A 17,209-nucleotide genomic window follows, 5' to 3' on the forward strand; every position below is an offset into this window, starting at 1 on the left:
AGATCGGGCCTGGTGGTCTGCCCGAGGAATGTGGCTATGAAGAAGCACCCTGAAATGCTCAAGGCCTGATGTTTCAGCTGGCAAAATGTTATGGCAGACAGCATGTGGTTTAATGGCGTCTTAATCACAAGCTTCATTGCATTAGGAGTTTAGATGGCTTTCACCAACTGGATCTTCCAACAGTGCTGCAGTTCTGCTAAAAAAGAACTCAGCACACAGGTAAAAATTCTTTGCAATGAAACAGTAATTTCTAAGTATTGCAGGTTGAGATGCACAATTAACTCAAAATCACTAATTACAACAGACTCAGGTTTTGGTTTTGGTTTTTTTTTTTTCATTAAAGAAATTAAAATTCAATTTCTAAAATAATTTTTAACCTAGGCTGTTCTTCATTAACAATTGCCACACCTGGAGTACTGCATCCAGCTCTGGGGTGAGGAGAACAGGAAGGACATTGACCTGTTGGAGCAAGTCCAGAGGAGGAACACCAAGTTGATTAAAGGGCTGGAGCATCTCCCCTACAAGGAAAGGCTGAGAGAATTGGGATTGTTCAGCCTGGAAAAGAGAATGCTTCAAGATGATAACCAAAATGCAGCCTTCCAGACCCGAAGGAAACCAACAGGAGAGCAGGAGAGTGGCTTCAAAGTGAAACAGAGTAGGTTTAGATTAGTTATTAGAAAGAAATTCGTCACTGTGAGCGTGGTGAGGCACTGAAACAGGTAGCCCAAAGAAGCTGTGGATGCTCCTGGAAGTGTTCAAGGGCAGGTTGGATGAAACTCTGAGCAACTCAGTCTAATGAACAGTGTCCCTGACCATGGCAGGGGGTTTGGAACTAGATGGTCTTTAAGCTCCCCTCCAACCAGTATGTTACATAAACATATAAGAAAATAAAATGTGAACCCTGCAGTTAATTAAAAGTGATGGGGGAAAAGGTACCTTTAAGTTCATAACTTAATTTACGCTGCTTTTTCCTTGGTTTGCACTTCGAAAGTAGGAGCCATCAGTTTCATGTGGTGGAAAACACCATGGATCTAAGATGAAATATGTAGGTCTGCGTGTCTCAACTCATGCAAACACATATACAGCTCAACAGGGATTACAGGGCATACAGTGCTTCCCAGAAACACAGCCTGCTCTGGCAGAGTATCTCAGGTATGACTGATCACTGATTATGGCTACTGCTCATTTACCTTGCCACAGACTGTACAGTGTCCTTCTGCTTTCAACCAGACATTGTTCATGATGAGCCTTATCACAAGCATTTCAGGTAACTGCAAATCAAAAGGGGAAAAAAAGTTGTGTAGTTTCAGCTGAGAAAAGCAGTATTAGCCCTCGTCATAGTGGTTTAGGTCACTCTATGCCACTTCAGAGATCCGAAAAACCGGGATCATGAAAGCGACAGCTTAGAGTGTCTCGGGAGTCACAGCAGTTCCTCTGTATACACAAATTGTTGTTATTTCAGGGTACGCAATTCCTAAATAAATCCTTCAAAACAAAACAAAAAAAAAACCCCGACAACAACAATAACAACAAAATCACCCAACTATAAGAAAAATTAAAAAAAAAACTTTTAAAAAAAGACCAAAACCACCAAGAAATTTAAAAATAATAACAAAAAATAAGTGGGTTTAATTCATAAATTCGGTTGCATCCTGTTCAGTAAGCCGAAACACAGCCCAGCCCCAGCTTAGACAGAACCCAGCGCCGCCGCCCCCCCGCCGCCTGCCCGGCCCGCGCCTTCCCCGGGGCCGCGGCGGGGCCGCGCCGCCTCCATCGCCGCCTATTTCGGGGCAGAGGCGGCTCGGGCGGGCGGCGGCTGCGGTGAGTGGGGGCTGCGGGCCGGGGGCAGCGGGCCGGGGGCAGCGGGCTCGCCCTCTGCTCGGCCGGGCGGGGGTGGTGGCGGGCCGGCCCGGAGGGTTCCCGCGGCTCGGGACCGCCCGGGCAGGCCCGGGACGCGCGGCGGCCGCGGGCTCGGCGATGCGCGGCCCCTCGGCAGCTGCGGCTGCGGGCGCGGCCGCCCGGCAGAGGCGCCGGGCCGGGGTCGGCCGGGCTCTGCCACCGCGGGCCTCCGCCGAACGCAGGCCGGGGCTTCCTGCTCCAAACGGGCGCGTGTTGGCGGAACGGGAGTCCTGAGCCTTCCTCCCTAAGGAAGGCTGGAGCTGGCGGTGTGGCCCGGGAGCGGTCTGTGCGCTCCCGCCGCCAGCACGTGTGACAGCCCGCGGTGAGCCCGGCTGCTGCTGCCGCCGGGGTGCCGGCCTGCTGTGACCTTGGGAAGCGGAGCTACGGCCTGCCCACGCGGGCTGCTGCAAGGAGCAGCGCTGCCTTCTCAGTGCGTCTCGGTCTTCGGAGAGTGCATCAGCAGAGAGAAACATCTGGGGCTGAAATAACATCTGCGGGCAGAGGACTCTGCAAGACCTGTTACACTAACTAATGCTTCTGTGTTTCCAGGTTTGACGCTTGGATTTGCTTTGGAAGTAACAGAGCAGTTGCTGCCTCGTTCTACCTACAAGCAACTTTTAATATAGTAGTATTATTGCAAACAGGAAAAAAAAAGGTATGTACTTATATAATACTAATTTAGTTTTGACTAAGACTTAAATCTTCTGAAAGTGGCACTGTGCTGATATGGATCAGACAACTAAACTTTCCTGTCTCTTAAAAGGTCCATATTTTTATAGGTATATACTTTTTTCCTTCTGCTGCCAAGTTTTCTGTGAGCGATCTGGCATGTGCTCTCTTTGGGGACTGGCACGAGTCGATAAGCACTCAGCGTGATGAAAGCAGTGTACATTTTACTGAGCACAGGCAATTGTTGCTCTCGAGTAATTTCTTTCATTCAAAGTCTGTCTCGATGATTTGGGTTTTTTTCCCCTAAATGAGGAGCAAAACTGTGGAGTGCAGGGTGAAAACTAACGAGACGTATAGGATAACGAGGTGTAATTGGGCCTTGGAGCCTCTGTTTGGAAGTAACATCTAGTGTGCTGTGCTGTCAGTAACAAAACAGTTCAAATCTGAAGCCACAATTTTGAAATTGCATGTGCTAATACCATTTATTGCAAGAACAATGTTTTATTTTATTTTACACTCGTTATGTTTATATTTATGTAACAGATTGGATGGGTAAAGTCACTGAATGACAGTATTTGACCTACCGGTGTATATTTTAATGTTCAAGAATAATAAATCTGTCTAGAGACAGGCTTTCTTAAAGCCTTGGTTGTATTCAAGTGTCTATGTTTCTTTTACAAAGGTTGTGGTTTATACAATGTGTCTTTTTATGATTCTATCAATGTAGCCTACTGGGAATTATGTTTCCCATTCATATTATGCCAAACTATATTTTGGGAGGTAACAGGCTTCAAAAGAAGCATTACAGTAGGTAGAGGAGTGAAAATTGTTCTGTTTACTGATGTACTGTGCTTGAAGACAGGCTTAAAAGCCAATGAGGCACTAATTCACATGTTTATTTGTGTGGGTTTTAAGACTCATGCAGATTTTTGACAGTACTGCCAGCGAAGTGTGTCGCTCAGCAGCATGGTTCTGAAACAGTGGGAGCTCTTTGGCTGAGTTATTTTACCCCAGATAAATAAGCTTGTTTTAACTGCTTGCCCAGTGAAAGTGTCTTGCTGCGAACTTGAGAACTGAATTAATTCGAATGTTTTATTTCAAAGTGTCACGTTTGTATTTCTGCTTTCCAGCTGCCTTCCTGAGAGACGAGATGTAATGCTTAGTTATAATATTCTGGTGGGGAGGGGGGAGACTTGCACTAGGAACATGACAGCCAGACACAATTCAAGATGTTCATGTACATTCCCTTTCTATTCCTCTTCTGAAAGCCACCTAATGTGTCTGTATCATCACAGGTAGAGTTTTCTTAGCTGCTATTCACCATGAGGAGAGGACATCCTCTGTTTTGCTTTATAGGTGAGGAGCTGAGACAGGCATGAAATATTCCAGCCTTAGACACCTGAGGGAAGATTGTGCTTTTATAACCAATATAAAAGTAATTCTCAGCACTGTTCCCTGGATGTACTCTTTGCTTTCATTTGAGAGATCCAGGGAGATAAGAAGCTGGAAAGCCCCAGTAAGCTGAAGCTAGGCAGTGATACTTCAGGAGACCTGCCCAATGCAACAAAATTGGTCAAAATACAGATATGCTAAGTCTCATCCCTGAGCACAACCATTTTCTGTCTCTAAATGGAAGAGTGGATCTGAAAGCATTCCTATGATGCTTTTGCCTGTCAGGTTATTGTAAACTGTGTATGTTTCATCTTTCTCTTCCATCAGGAGACAAGTATCTCCATACCTACCACGAAACGGGAGACTTTGCTCTGAAGTAACTGATAAACAAGTGTGAAGCATGAGGATCAACTCTGCTGTTCAGGCTGCTATTGACCTCACAGCAGGTGCTGCAGGTAATGCTGGAGAGAAATTAATTGCACAACACTTCTGGGAGACAGTTTTAATGCTTGTGAGAAATATAAAAGCAGTTTCCAGTTGCTATAAAAAGCCTCACCTTCTGTGTTTTAAGGATAGGAGGAGAAGCAGTGACCTCAGCCAGTGTTTTAACTGTATCCCTATTGCTCCTCCTTGGTGAAACTCCTGCCACACAGCGAAGAAGACATAACACCTTACTTGGACTAATCATCTGGAAGGAGCTTTAAGTCCTCCTACTTAAACAAGTTTAAGAATCAATCAGAGTATCCATAGAGTTTTGGAAGGAAGTCAGTGTGTGAGTGATTGAGGTGCTGCTTTTGTCACAGGGACCCTCCCTAACTGAAAGGGACAAGAGGCTATCTGAACGGTTTCTGGCTCAGACAACATCTGGTGTGAATCTCTAAAAGCTGTGAAGCTCAGTAGTAGAACTGAGGATGGATTTGCGTAACTGACTTCTGCTTCAGTCTAGTCTGTGCTATAAAATTTTGCTGGACCAGTTGGGTGGAAATGGTTGCACTGTCTCACTGACATTGCCATGTTGGTAATGTCTGTGGCTGAGGGATGTAGTTTTGAATTCTGCCAGGGAAAAGGGGTCTTTTTGACATTTCTAAGCTGACAGTGTTTATATGGAAAAGGTGCAGGATTTGTCTAATTTACTATTGCAATCAGTTTAGATAATTTTATGGATTTTTTTCCCATACAAAAACTATTACAGTCTTTATGACAGTGTTAATGCTGTGAATATGACAGTATTAATGGTGTTAAGTGCATTCAATGGTAGTTATTTGAGGTCATTTCTCAGAGTGGAGGTTAACAGTGCAGTGAGAAAGCAAGGGATAACAGCACAAGTCCAGTGGGGCAGTCTCTGCACTCCTTAGAAAATGTAATTAAGTAAGCAAACAGCTCGTTCCTCCAGCAAATGCATAACCTGGTTTTACCTTCCTCTCCAGATACAGGGTTGACTACCTGATAAGTAATGACATATTGAGGCAAGCAAATTCTGAACAAGAACAAATAAGTCATTTGGCTGTCTGTGGGTCATAGGCCTTTGCCTAGGATCTAAGCAACCTCCAATCCCTAATCCCAACCTCTAATCCCTTTTCCCCACCATTGCCATGTTATTATTAGGACTACACTTGTATGAATGTTCAAACAGATTTGACATTTTTGGGTTTCTGGTTTGTTTTCATTTTGTAGTTGGGTTGGGTTTTTTACGACTCTTTACTGCTGGCTGGAAGAATTATTTTTTTCTTAATGTTTCAGATAATAAATAGGACTCTTGGTCTTTATCTTGATGCTTACAAAGTTCATTGCTGCAGTTTACTAGGCTTTTTGAGCCAACTCCAATGACAGCCTTTTTGGAACAGCCATTCTGTCAGCTCCGAATTTTTCAGCTTTACATTTCCAAGACCATTCCCAGTTTCCCTGGACATCTTCCAACAGCCCTTATTTTATTACAGGGACCTAGCATTTGTCCTGTAGATTAATGTCTACATGACTTCCCTGCAAATAACATCGGCTGAGCCTTCCCAGCTCTGCTTTTCATTTGAAGCTTACATGGGTGTTACTGGTCTGAGCCAACTGCTTTTCTCCTTGGTTATCCTTCCAGAGCAGGCAACTCCTCACGCTTCCTTGCATGGTTTGCTCTGAAGCTTTTAATGATCCGTCTGGTTGGGAATGAGGCTTTATGGCAGCTAGATCCTGAGTTTCTCTCAAAGGCCTGAAGTACCTCTTTGCAGAGAAGCAAGAACAATGTTATACAGATGCGTTTTCAAAGCGTAAAATGGATTGCAAATAACACTAGTTAAACAAATGCTTACTCTTCTCCCCACTTAAAAGTCAAAGAATTAATCCTAATTGGACTCACACATTTGTTTCCATTTCACCTACTTTGTTATCTGCATTTACAGATAATTTAAGGTATCTGCATGTCAATTTAAGGTATGTGCTTTGGTTAAAGATCAGCTTATGTCTTAGTACAGTTCTCTCTTGCTAAAAAACAAAGCCATGAACCCTATATAAGGTACACCTATCATGTGCTTCCTGTCAGGTATCTGTTTTTAATAGATTGCTATCACTGCACACTGCTTCTTACTGAAAAACTGTAACATAGCTCTTCCTGGAAACTACAGAATTGAGTTAGATCTTGCAGAAGAACACTGCACTGTGAGCAAAATGGTTATTGATGATATTGATGGAAATATCGCACAAGTTTTCAGGGTATTGACCTTGCAGTTCAGTTTGGAAAAGATAACATGTTGAGAAACTTTGCCCTTTTGCCCTTTTTCAGCTTATACTTGACACTTTCTTCCAGTCTCTGGAAAGAAACATACTTAAGAGCCATCTGGAGTTTTGAAGTAAAGGGTTTGAGTCTTCGGTTATCAATTTATTATGTATGATCAGTTTAGCACTCTCAGCAATGTTCCTCTTGTCCTGGAGGAATCACTTGATTACTAATCTTTCAGGATTGGGATTTTTTTGTTATTATTGGAATGTAAAATCAGAGATGGCTTCTAAACCACTGCATTAATGAGCAAAGGAAAATGTTACTTAACTCATTGACACAAGTGACTTGATTGCAGTACAATACCTCTAATTCAGTACAAGTTTATAAAAGGGAGCTGATTCATTTAGATGCTTGCTTTTCATGAGATAAAGTAACGTTTAATGAGAATCGTGCTGTTACTGCTCCTTTGCCTGATTTTTTTTTCCCCCTTAAGGTAACTGAATTCACTAGTGACAATTGATGCCACTGTGCTAAAATCAGTGCATTTGTCTTTTCCTGCAGGGAATCAATTAATCTTTGCTTTTTGTGTGATTTTCCTAATACTGGTGCTCGAGCAGAGGTGTTGCAGTTGTGATAACTTTCAGCCACCCTGTTAACTTCCACTGCTTGCCTAGGTGGGACAGCCTGCGTGGTGACTGGCCAGCCCTTTGACACTGCAAAGGTGAAGATGCAGACATTCCCCAACATGTACAAAGGACTTGTTGACTGCTTTGTCAAAACCTATAAGCAAGTGGGGTTTCGAGGCTTCTACAAGGGAACCACACCAGCACTTGTAGCCAACATTGCAGAGAACTCCGTTCTGTTCATGTGCTATGGGTTTTGCCAACAAATTGTGAGAAGAATTGTTGGAGTAGACAGGAAAACAAAGCTCAGGTTAGTAATAAATATCTGGCTTTTATTTTAAAATAAAGAAATAAATAATCATGCGAGTGCTACTTGCCAATACTGTATTGTCAGAGTGCAAGTGATGTCCCAGGCTCTCCTCTGACAGGGTACAGTGTAGTAAATTTTGGAAGATAGGCCTTCGTGTGACAATAGGGTGTCTAATGTAACAGAGCCGTCCACTAACCAGTCACTACAGCTGGCTGGTTTAGATGATCACAGCTTAACTGGAGTATTAAAGACCTGGAACATTTTTACCCGTGGGATTGAGCATTGAAACACCTGAAAGTTAGTATTCCCTTAATATCTAGGTTGTTTTGATTTTGCAGGGGAGGTAGTGGCTCTTCTTACAGGGAGGCATACTAAGGGGAAAGGGCACTTTTCTAATATTGTCTTGCATTTAAAAATGTATTTATTTAAGGTTCAAAAGCTTGCTCAGCCTACAAACCCTTTACTTTTTCCTACCCACTAAAATGTAGGAGGTAGGCCTATCAGCAATATGCTTCACTTCTTCACCTTCTTTTGTGACCATCCTGGGAGGTACACCACAAATGTGCAGAGGTCCTAGGACCATCTTCTCACATGACTGAGGCAGCATGGTCATGCTGGATGTAGGAAAGGTAGTGCAGGAAACTGTGAAACAGTACTACTCTGTCTTTGGAGCTGGATACAGAATGGGAATGTAATTTGAGTATGTAGCAATAGCAAGCACCTTTAGCATCTGACCATTCTTTCCTTGGTCGGTAATGGTGCTTATTAGACCCAAGATGGCTCTTTAATGCCTTGTTGATTCAAGGTCAAATAGTGTGACTGCAGAGCTGTGCTAGGACAAAACATTAAAGAATTCAAGTCTACTTGAAAGATGCTCCCTTGGTGCTGTTTTCTTGTTCTCTTCATCTGGATCATTGTGGGGGCACCTTATGATGTACATGTAAAAGAGAATTGTATTGACATGGTCTTCAGCAGGGCCCTGATGAGAACATGTGGTCTGTCCAGGACATCCCCACCCATTCTTAATGTGGAAGTGTCAAGCAGCCCTTGTAGTGTTCTGCAGGGGAGGGAAGCAGCCCTGACAAGCTGGCTAACTTCCACACATGCCAAGTAAAAAACTACAATTACCTTCATTGCCTCTGCTCTTTTAGAAACTGTCACTGTTATCTTAGCCTGAAGAGGAAAATGCATCAAGTCACAAACTGAGGTGAACCTAATCATTTTTCTTACCCATGTATAAGCAACTGCTTCCCACTTTTTCATTATTTTATAACATTTCCGTTTTCTCAAAAGCAGCCACAATATTTTGGTTTTAAGTTACCTTTTCAGTTCATACCTTTGAATGGCTTGGAAAAAAGCTTGTCTAGCCTGATTGTGTTTAGGGATACCCTGGTCAGTGTATGAAGCTGGGCAAAACAAGGACAAACTATAAAACATTTTTCAGTTAAAGGAATACATGTCACCGAGGCATAAATCACAAAAGAAAAGAAATGAAGAGAGAAATGCTAAATTCTGTTTATCTTTTAACATATGCTTAGTCCAACCAACAGATTTCATTTCATGCTAAAGTGAGACAACAAAATGGAAAGAGAAGTGCTAAATTCCATTTGCTGCTCTGCAGGCAGTTACTGATTTCTTCCACTTTAAAAGTTCTCATTACTGCCATATCTGAATGTCATAAGCTTTGCTTTATGTCACAACTTGAGTTCTGTGATGCTTCAAGGTGAAAAGTTGTAGCTTTAATCTCTGATACTATAGATGTATCAAACTGCTGGGCACAGGGCAAACATCTCCCATGGATGGAAAGAATTTCTGCGCTGCTGGAGTGAGATCAGTCTCAGCTGCGCTGACTCCCGGGTTCTGAAAGAATGCTCCACTTCTTTGCCATTATGCAGCTCCTGTCCAACACACCAGTGTCTGTAGGAGCCTCTTTAAAATGCATCATAAAGCAGTATGGCCCTGGAGTACCAGCCTTTTGGGTCCTGGCAGTTTAGCAACCCGGAATTTGTGGTATGTGTAAAATCACCACAAAATAAGTCCATTTTAGAACACTGAGTCACTGCAGATGACAGTGCTGTCTTGTTTGGTGCTGTGGTTTATGTTTGTGCTGTCTCTGATTCACATGGTTGCATTCATAGCAGCACATCCATACAAAGATCACAGTGATCCATTGTGCCTGCTTTCAGTTTTTTAGTATCTTCCACTGAAAGCCTTTATTAATATTGGTAAGGTGAATTTAAAAATACTGACATCTATCTATATGAGGTGAGTATTGCTCCTATTCTCTTTGAGGAAGTAATTAGTAACCAAAAGTTGCCCAGTAAAACAAGTCTATGGAAATCTTCATAAATGCTATCAAATCCTCCCTTCTTGGCTTTTATTCTGCTGCAATCACTGAAGTATAGCAAAAAGGATAGAGGTTACAATATATCTCTGGTGTCAAAAGGGTGTCTTTCAGTTGTATAAGAAAATGGGATGAACTAGGTTTTTCCTCCCTCTGGTTCAAGTAACTGCCCTTTGCCCTTGAGAATCTTTCCCCCAAGACTGTCAGTTTTTCCTGATGCTATTTAGAGTACAGGTTCGGGAAGCTGATTGCTGGTGCAGTGGCTCAACTGCACTAAAGGTCATTGCCCAAATACCTTCTGCAGTTTCTTTCTTGCAGTGATCTACAGAATGCTGCTGCAGGCTCCTTTGCCTCTGCCTTTGCCACCCTTGTCCTCTGTCCCACAGAGCTGGTGAAGTGCCGGCTACAGGCCATGCATGAAATGCAGTTGTCAGGAAAGATAATCCAGGGACACAAGTAAGTATACACCCTGTTCAGTATCTCTGAAACCCTTTCTTGTGTATTATTTCTTCAAATCCTGTATTGCCTCAGTGCCACATTTATAGTACACTGATAACCAGAGAAGATTTGTGGCTGGGAGGGTCACAGCCTGCAGACCTTCTGGGTGCTAGTAAAGCTGGATGCCAGTGAAGGGCTTGCAGCAAGATCTGGCTCTAAGTCTTACCTTAATTCAGTTGTTTGCACCATGGGTCTCACCCTTAACTGTTGCTGCAGTTGCCTGTTGTTCTGTAACTTCTCATTATCTGGCTATTAAGTATCACTAACTGGACCAACCTCTCTCAGTACAGTTTGGTCAGTAGTGAAGGGTGTTATCCAAAAGGACGGTCCCCTTGGATTTTATCGTGGCCTGTCAAGCACTTTGCTGCGGGAAGTCCCAGGCTATTTCTTCTTCTTTGGAGGGTATGAACTGAGCCGGACATTCTTTGCCTCTGGGAGATCAAAAGATGAATTAGGTATGGTGCCTTTTTTTACAGGTGGGCTTTAACATGCTGTCATGGGGAACATAAAGGGGGGCATATCTTCCCTGAAGATACACTAATGATGCACTACAGTTGTAAAATACATGCAAAATGAAGGAAACGAGGCATACTAATTATGGAGGGCTGCATTTTGTGTATACATAGTCATGAATTATTGAAGTGGCCACTTTGCAATGAAACAGGATGTATCATAAACAGAGAATGAATACAGTGAGCCAACACTACAAAACTGCTGAAATATCTGACCCCACAGTGTAACACAACTCTGAACTATTTCATTTCAGCTGCTATTCAGAGTGATTTTGAAGTATTTAGCTGCATTCTCTTGAACAGTGTGTTCAAATGTATGCTGAACTGTATGCTCACCATTAGATGTAGTTACAATGATAGTAAGAGAACACTGAGGTTGAAAATTAGAAATGAAAAAAACATCATAATGCCAGAATAAAGATTGCCTGTCTCCTGCTGAAAGACTGAACAGTAATACTTTGTCCTGTTTGGAGTCAGGATTTCAGCTGTATGCATTCTGGACTTGTAACAAAATGTTTACAAACATCTGATCTGAAATACAAAATCAGGGTGCATCGTGAAAGAAATGACTGATCACAAAATAACTCTACTGTACCAAATAAATCTCTGTGTATGTGATTAGTAACATCATATACTGTTACTCTAAACCATTTCACAACTAACCTTGGAAAGTGATTACAAGTGTTAAAAAAGTTAATTTAGTTAATACAATCAAAATTGAATCCTGAGTTATACTTTTTTAGCATGGCCACTAATCTAAGAGGCACTCCTTATAACCTTTAAGTTTCTAGTTAAGATTTACAATTTACCTGTGGCTTGAAATTAACTTAAAGGTTAATGGGAGAACAGAAACTGCTCTTTTGTCATAAGCAAGTTCCTCTGTTCCCTTTGAATCCTGTAGATGAAATGATGTTACATATGTGCTGGTGAATCTTGTGGTGTGAATAAAAGCACATTTCTTAACTTTCAGGTCCCATTCCTTTGTTACTAAGCGGAGGTTTCGGAGGCAGCTGTCTGTGGATTGCTGTGTATCCTGTGGACTGTGTCAAATCTAGAATTCAGGTTCTTTCAATGGCTGGAAAACAGGCAGGCTTTATGGGAACATTTGTAACTGTTGTGAGAACTGAAGGTGAGTATGCAAGCAGATCAACTGAATCTACAGGGGTGCAGATTGAAATCTATACCCTCCAATACCCAAAATCACTTAAGAAACCTAGTCCAGTGATAATGCGTTAGAGACAGACAATAACTGCTCCTAGCAAACAAATACCTACTTCATGTAGTGTGGAAAGCTTGGAATCTAGAAACTGAGACCTCCTGCATCGGGGCCTGCCTCTTGTTTCAAGAAATGATTCACTTAAAGCGAACAGAAGCTTGCTATGCATTAAAAGCAGATAAAGAAATGGGCTCTATTACCCATGACCAAACCTATACATGAAAATTGAAGGAACTAGGTAAGTTCCATGCAGAAGTTTTCTTCACTTCTAGAAGTTAATATATGGCTGAGGATTGATTTATCAAACAGCCCTATTCAGCTTGGTAACTTGAGGCATCTACCTCAGCATCTCCTCTCTGGAAAAGGCCTGTGGTCAGGCGCTATGGAAGAGGGTCTAAGAATATACATGGCAGCAGATATGAATCCTAGCCCAATTGCTAGGTAAGATACTCATCAGAACTGGAGTCTGACTTGGAGCACAGCTCTAACATAGTCCTGCTGCCCCCTTGCCAGCTGTGGTACAGCCACTGTCAAGCATATCTTAGATGACCAAGGCTTGTAATAGCTGAAATAAGCATCTAACATAAGCCCTTACATGGTTAAACTCCTGTTACAACATTAGATACTCCCAAATCAATATCCAGTACCACTGCAGTCAGCAGCTAACACCTCAGCTGAGTTCAGCTCTCTGTTTCATGCTCCTCTAAGCAGAAGCATTGCTTCAGTACCCTTCACAGGTAAGAGCACAGTGGCTGATGCAGACAGCCACTTTAATAAATTGCTAACTGGCTCTGGTTTCATTTCCAGGTGTACTTGCCTTGTATTCTGGACTAACGCCAACTATGATCCGTGCATTCGTGGCCAATGGGGCACTGTTCCTTGCCTACGAGTACAGCCGGAAACTTATGATGAAACAAATAGATTCTTACTGATACCTTCTAGCCAATGAAGAACAAGAGATTGTTTAAGGGTCATTTAAATAAATGATGAAAAACACATAGATCACATGATGGTCTGAGCAGAACCAAATCAGTGACCTAATTTTAGGAACTCAACTCCAGTCTAAGATTTGTAATCTTTTAAAATCAGGTGATTTTATGGAGGTGTGTACATGTTGCTTGAATTGCACAAGCAGAACTATCTCCCTCTTACAGATTCTGCACTAGGTACACTGCATGTCATAAATGTGTTTCCTGATGTGTAATGGTGCTAAAAATATTTACGTTAACCTGTGGGGTTTAATGTAACATGCAACAGTAGGTTGTGATTTGTCTATGGCAAAGCACTGGTTTTAAAATGGTGCTGCATTTGTGACCTTCTGCAGTTGTTGCTGATGTCTGACTCAAAATAATCCCAGTTCTTGTCTCATCTTGCTGACTATAGATGACTTGGATATATCCCTCACCTAGGGAGACCTTTCCTTCTCCAGCTAGACCCCTGTCCTTCTCCAGCTCCCTGCTGCTCTGGGACTTGCCAAAGTCATGGCAGAGGGTGTCTGACATTACATACTCTGTCCTAGTAAATGGATTATAAGAGTAGGAAACATTCACCCCCTACCTTCTATGACTTAGAGCCTGAGATAGAACTGCATTTTTGATAAAAGAAGCACAGTAACAATATTAAGGAGGCTATGCAGCATTTTATTGTTTTCTAAATCCTTTCAAGAAGTGCTGGAGTAGGCTAAGCACCACTTAACATAAGGGATACTGCTGGAACTAGTTACAATGCTGGCCCTGAGCACAGAATTGTAACTTTGTGCAGGTTCCCATTTAGGTCAGCATGGCATGAATGAGGCCACATGCTAGAAGGACAGGAAGCTGAAGAGGAACAGAAAGCCAGAACCGAGTTGTTAAAGACAACTGACACCGTGGTCTCTAGCGCAGCAGTCTTACTGGGGCTGGAGTCTTGCCACTTGCTGTGCCTCTTCAGCTGAGTGGAAAAAGCTCAGATGACTGGATAGTTTGTATCACCTTCAGGCTTGGAGGGCATGCCTGCTTGGTCATGGTCCTTGATTAAATATGCAGTTAGTCAGTATTACCCAAAATGATGCAGTGACACCTCTTTCCAGATTCCACTTTTGTTCTTCAAGTAGAATGCTCTTCATACCAGCATGCTCTGCTTTGTAAGAAGCAGGTACTGCCTTATCCTGGAATAAGTTAAAGCAGGTCTTAGAACAGCACAAAGTTGTCCTGGAGTTGTAGAGAGATGCTGCAAGTGCAGCCCACCAGTGTGGGGGCAGTGGGGGGCACAGACAGAGCCCTTTGACTCGCTGAGATCAACACAGCTACATGGAAAGTAGCAGCTTGTCACAGCAGCCACATTTGTCAGTGACAGACAACAGTCAGAGCGGGAACAACCTAATTTTGTATGTTACAGCTTCCCTTTCAGATCCCAGAAATAGGAACAAGCTTTAGGCATAGATGAAATCACCTCAATACCTCATGCCTCTTGCAGTGGAGCCAGGGTGCACTTAAATTGGCTCATACCTTGCATTGTTGCAGCCCCTTTGATGGAAGGTGGTTGCTGCAGTTCCACAAAATCATCTTGCTCCTCCAGCCTCCAAGTGCAGAAGGAACAATTCATCTTTCAGGGAGCTTTCATACACCATGAGAAAAGGCAGTTAAAGCAGGGCATGGCTGAAGAATCTTCAGTGTCTACTGCACCAATATACCTTGATTGACTGGCACACTAGGGGCAGCACTACTCTGCATTGCCAGTACTTTAAAAGGAATTTATACCAAATGTAAATGTAGGAGGATGAGGCTTTAAGAGTTGTTAGACTTCCCTTTCTTTTCAAAGTTGTCTAGTTAAGAGAAATAGTATATTTGTACATGTTTCTAATAGTTACGAGAAGGTGAGGACTGACTCCACCTCAGTGGAATACTTCAATCTATTTCTTAGATTTGTCTTTGCTTTCATTTTTTAAAGCTCATGGTTGCAGTTTTTAATACAAAAGTTGAAGCTTCAAGAGAAGCAGGGTATTTAAAACAACCTACAGCAAAAAGCTGGTGGCATTTGAGAGTTTACCTTCTGAAGTTGATGTAAGCAGTAATTTTTCCATTCAGAGCTGCTTAAGCTGTACACGTGTATCAGTTGTTCAGCTAAAAACTTCATAATGTTGATATAGGAATTAATGGAAATAAAGTTTCATTGGATTAATTGAGTACCTGATGATTGTTTATGCCATTTAACAAGCTCATCTAGCTGAGAAACAAAGAGGTTGAATTCAGCATCACCACCTCTCTGGAATTAAAGAAAAAAAACTTTATACAATCAATGAACATATAAAGCCCTCAAAACTGAAGGGAAGGGGGCAGCTAGAATAAGGTGCTGTGAAACAACTGCTGATTTTTTTACATCTATGGAAAATGAAACCCATAGTTCAGCACTTGGCCTGTTGCTTTGTTAGTACCAAAGTCAGTTCTACTATTAAGGTTCACCTCAAATTTGAGGTTTCTAGATTACTGTGATACAGGCTATAAGGTCTTCTGTCATAAGGATGCCAGGAATCCAGCATAGGTCACCTAAATTCCACATATATAAGGGATGAGCATCCACTACCCTGTGAAGGTCAGTGCAACAGGGAGGCAGGGCCTATTGTTACCCTCTTCTGAGCAGTGGTGCCTGGATCTCGCAAGAGGAACAGTATATCCCTTGTACAGCTACTTTGTTATTCTTGCTCACACATTAGTTTTTACTTAACTGCATGTGCTTCAGCTAGAAAAAATGTGTCTTGCTGTTACAGCCTCTGCTGCTGCTGCTATCTGAGAAAACTGGCTTACTCCATAAGCAGGAAGACAGGTCACCTTAAGTGCCCTGCCAACTATAAGGAAGGGCATCAGCTCGTAGAAAGGGCATCCTAGGACAGTGATATCCAATTGCCTGAGCTAAGCCAAAATGAACTTGGTCATCAGCCAAGTAGCTGCAATAAAAGGGCATCCTCTTTTAGCCCCTAGCCACATTCATATGGTCACTGAGGCCTTACGTGCCTGCTTGCCCTGTTGCCCTCTAGTGTCTAATGACTGTGTAAATGGGCATTTCTTTTCTCAGGCCAGAGATGTGAGGGTTCCATTAACCTTGCCAGCACCACTTAACCTTGAGGGGCAGTTGGCTCCAAAGCAACACTAAAGTTTGGGGAGTGGCATTGCAGAAGTTGAACACAAGCCAGCACACCCTTGCAGCAAAGACTAGGCTGCTAAAGCAGGCTCTGGAGCCAGCAGGTGACAGTTCTGACCCTCTGCTCATACCTCTCACATCTGTTAGAGCAGACATGAAAGACCACATCCAATTTCATATTCCCCTGTACAAGAAAGGTGGTGACATACTGGAGCAAGCCAAGGAGAGGGCAATGAGAATAGTTTGTTCACACATTACTGAAAGCTGAAGAGTCTACATTTGCCTCATTCATGGGAGGGGATAGAGACAGGCTCTTTGCAGAGGCTTAGAGGGGCAGGACAAGATGCAACAGGTACAACTTGGAATAAGGGAAATTCCAATGAGAAAGTAAAAGCAGGTACAAGATTAAGTATTGAATGAAAAGTCCTATCTGTGGAGATACATAGAACTGAACTAGATTGATTAGCCAGCTCTATCCAGGCTTGTTTTTCACAGGAGCTTGGACTTCATACATTTAAGTAACCCAGGCTCACTCTATCCTGCACCTAGAACTGTAAACAATTGGTGTGACACTATTGGTCATTCAAGACAGGCTTCAGCCTCCACACTTGAAATACACTGCTGATAGAAGCAACTTCATGAGCCCATCTCCTAAATATTAGGTAAATACACAGCAATAGCAAAAGTTGAGCCCACACATGGTGTACTTCATAGTAAACCGCTACCTTCAAGTAAGCACAGGGAAGGCATATGACCTCTCTGCTTATTTGATTAACTGGAAAGCTATGTCACTCCCCTTCCACAACACAAAGACTAATGAAGCAGCAGAACCAAGAAGCTGACACCTCAGCACGTTTCTCATAAATGAAGATACAGTCTCCATAGAAGAGCTGCACTGATAAGAATAGTTGGAAATAGAATAAGCA

At 42.6% G+C, this 17,209-nt stretch overlaps 1 protein-coding gene across 2 annotated transcripts; it reads left to right on the forward strand.

Moving 5' to 3' along the window:
* The first annotated feature begins 1,739 nt into the window (after positions 1-1,739).
* SLC25A15 (solute carrier family 25 member 15) lies at positions 1,740-15,330 on the forward strand. 2 transcript variants are annotated; one of them, XM_048295200.1, is made up of 8 exons: positions 1,740-1,821; positions 2,449-2,554; positions 4,288-4,415; positions 7,339-7,597; positions 10,260-10,397; positions 10,725-10,894; positions 11,922-12,080; positions 12,975-15,330. In XM_048295200.1, the coding sequence occupies exons 3-8, from the start codon at positions 4,361-4,363 to the stop codon at positions 13,097-13,099; spliced, it is 906 nt and encodes a 301-aa protein (XP_048151157.1). In that variant the 5' UTR covers positions 1,740-1,821; positions 2,449-2,554; positions 4,288-4,360; the 3' UTR covers positions 13,100-15,330. The 2 variants fall into 2 exon arrangements, with proteins under 2 accessions (XP_048151157.1, XP_048151158.1); XM_048295201.1 differs by lacking the exon at positions 1,740-1,821 and adding an exon at positions 2,051-2,329.
* The last annotated feature ends 1,879 nt before the right edge of the window (positions 15,331-17,209 follow it).

This window comes from Corvus hawaiiensis, chromosome 2 (assembly GCF_020740725.1).
Source record: "Corvus hawaiiensis isolate bCorHaw1 chromosome 2, bCorHaw1.pri.cur, whole genome shotgun sequence".
In the NCBI taxonomy this organism is placed as follows: domain Eukaryota; kingdom Metazoa; phylum Chordata; class Aves; order Passeriformes; family Corvidae; genus Corvus; species Corvus hawaiiensis.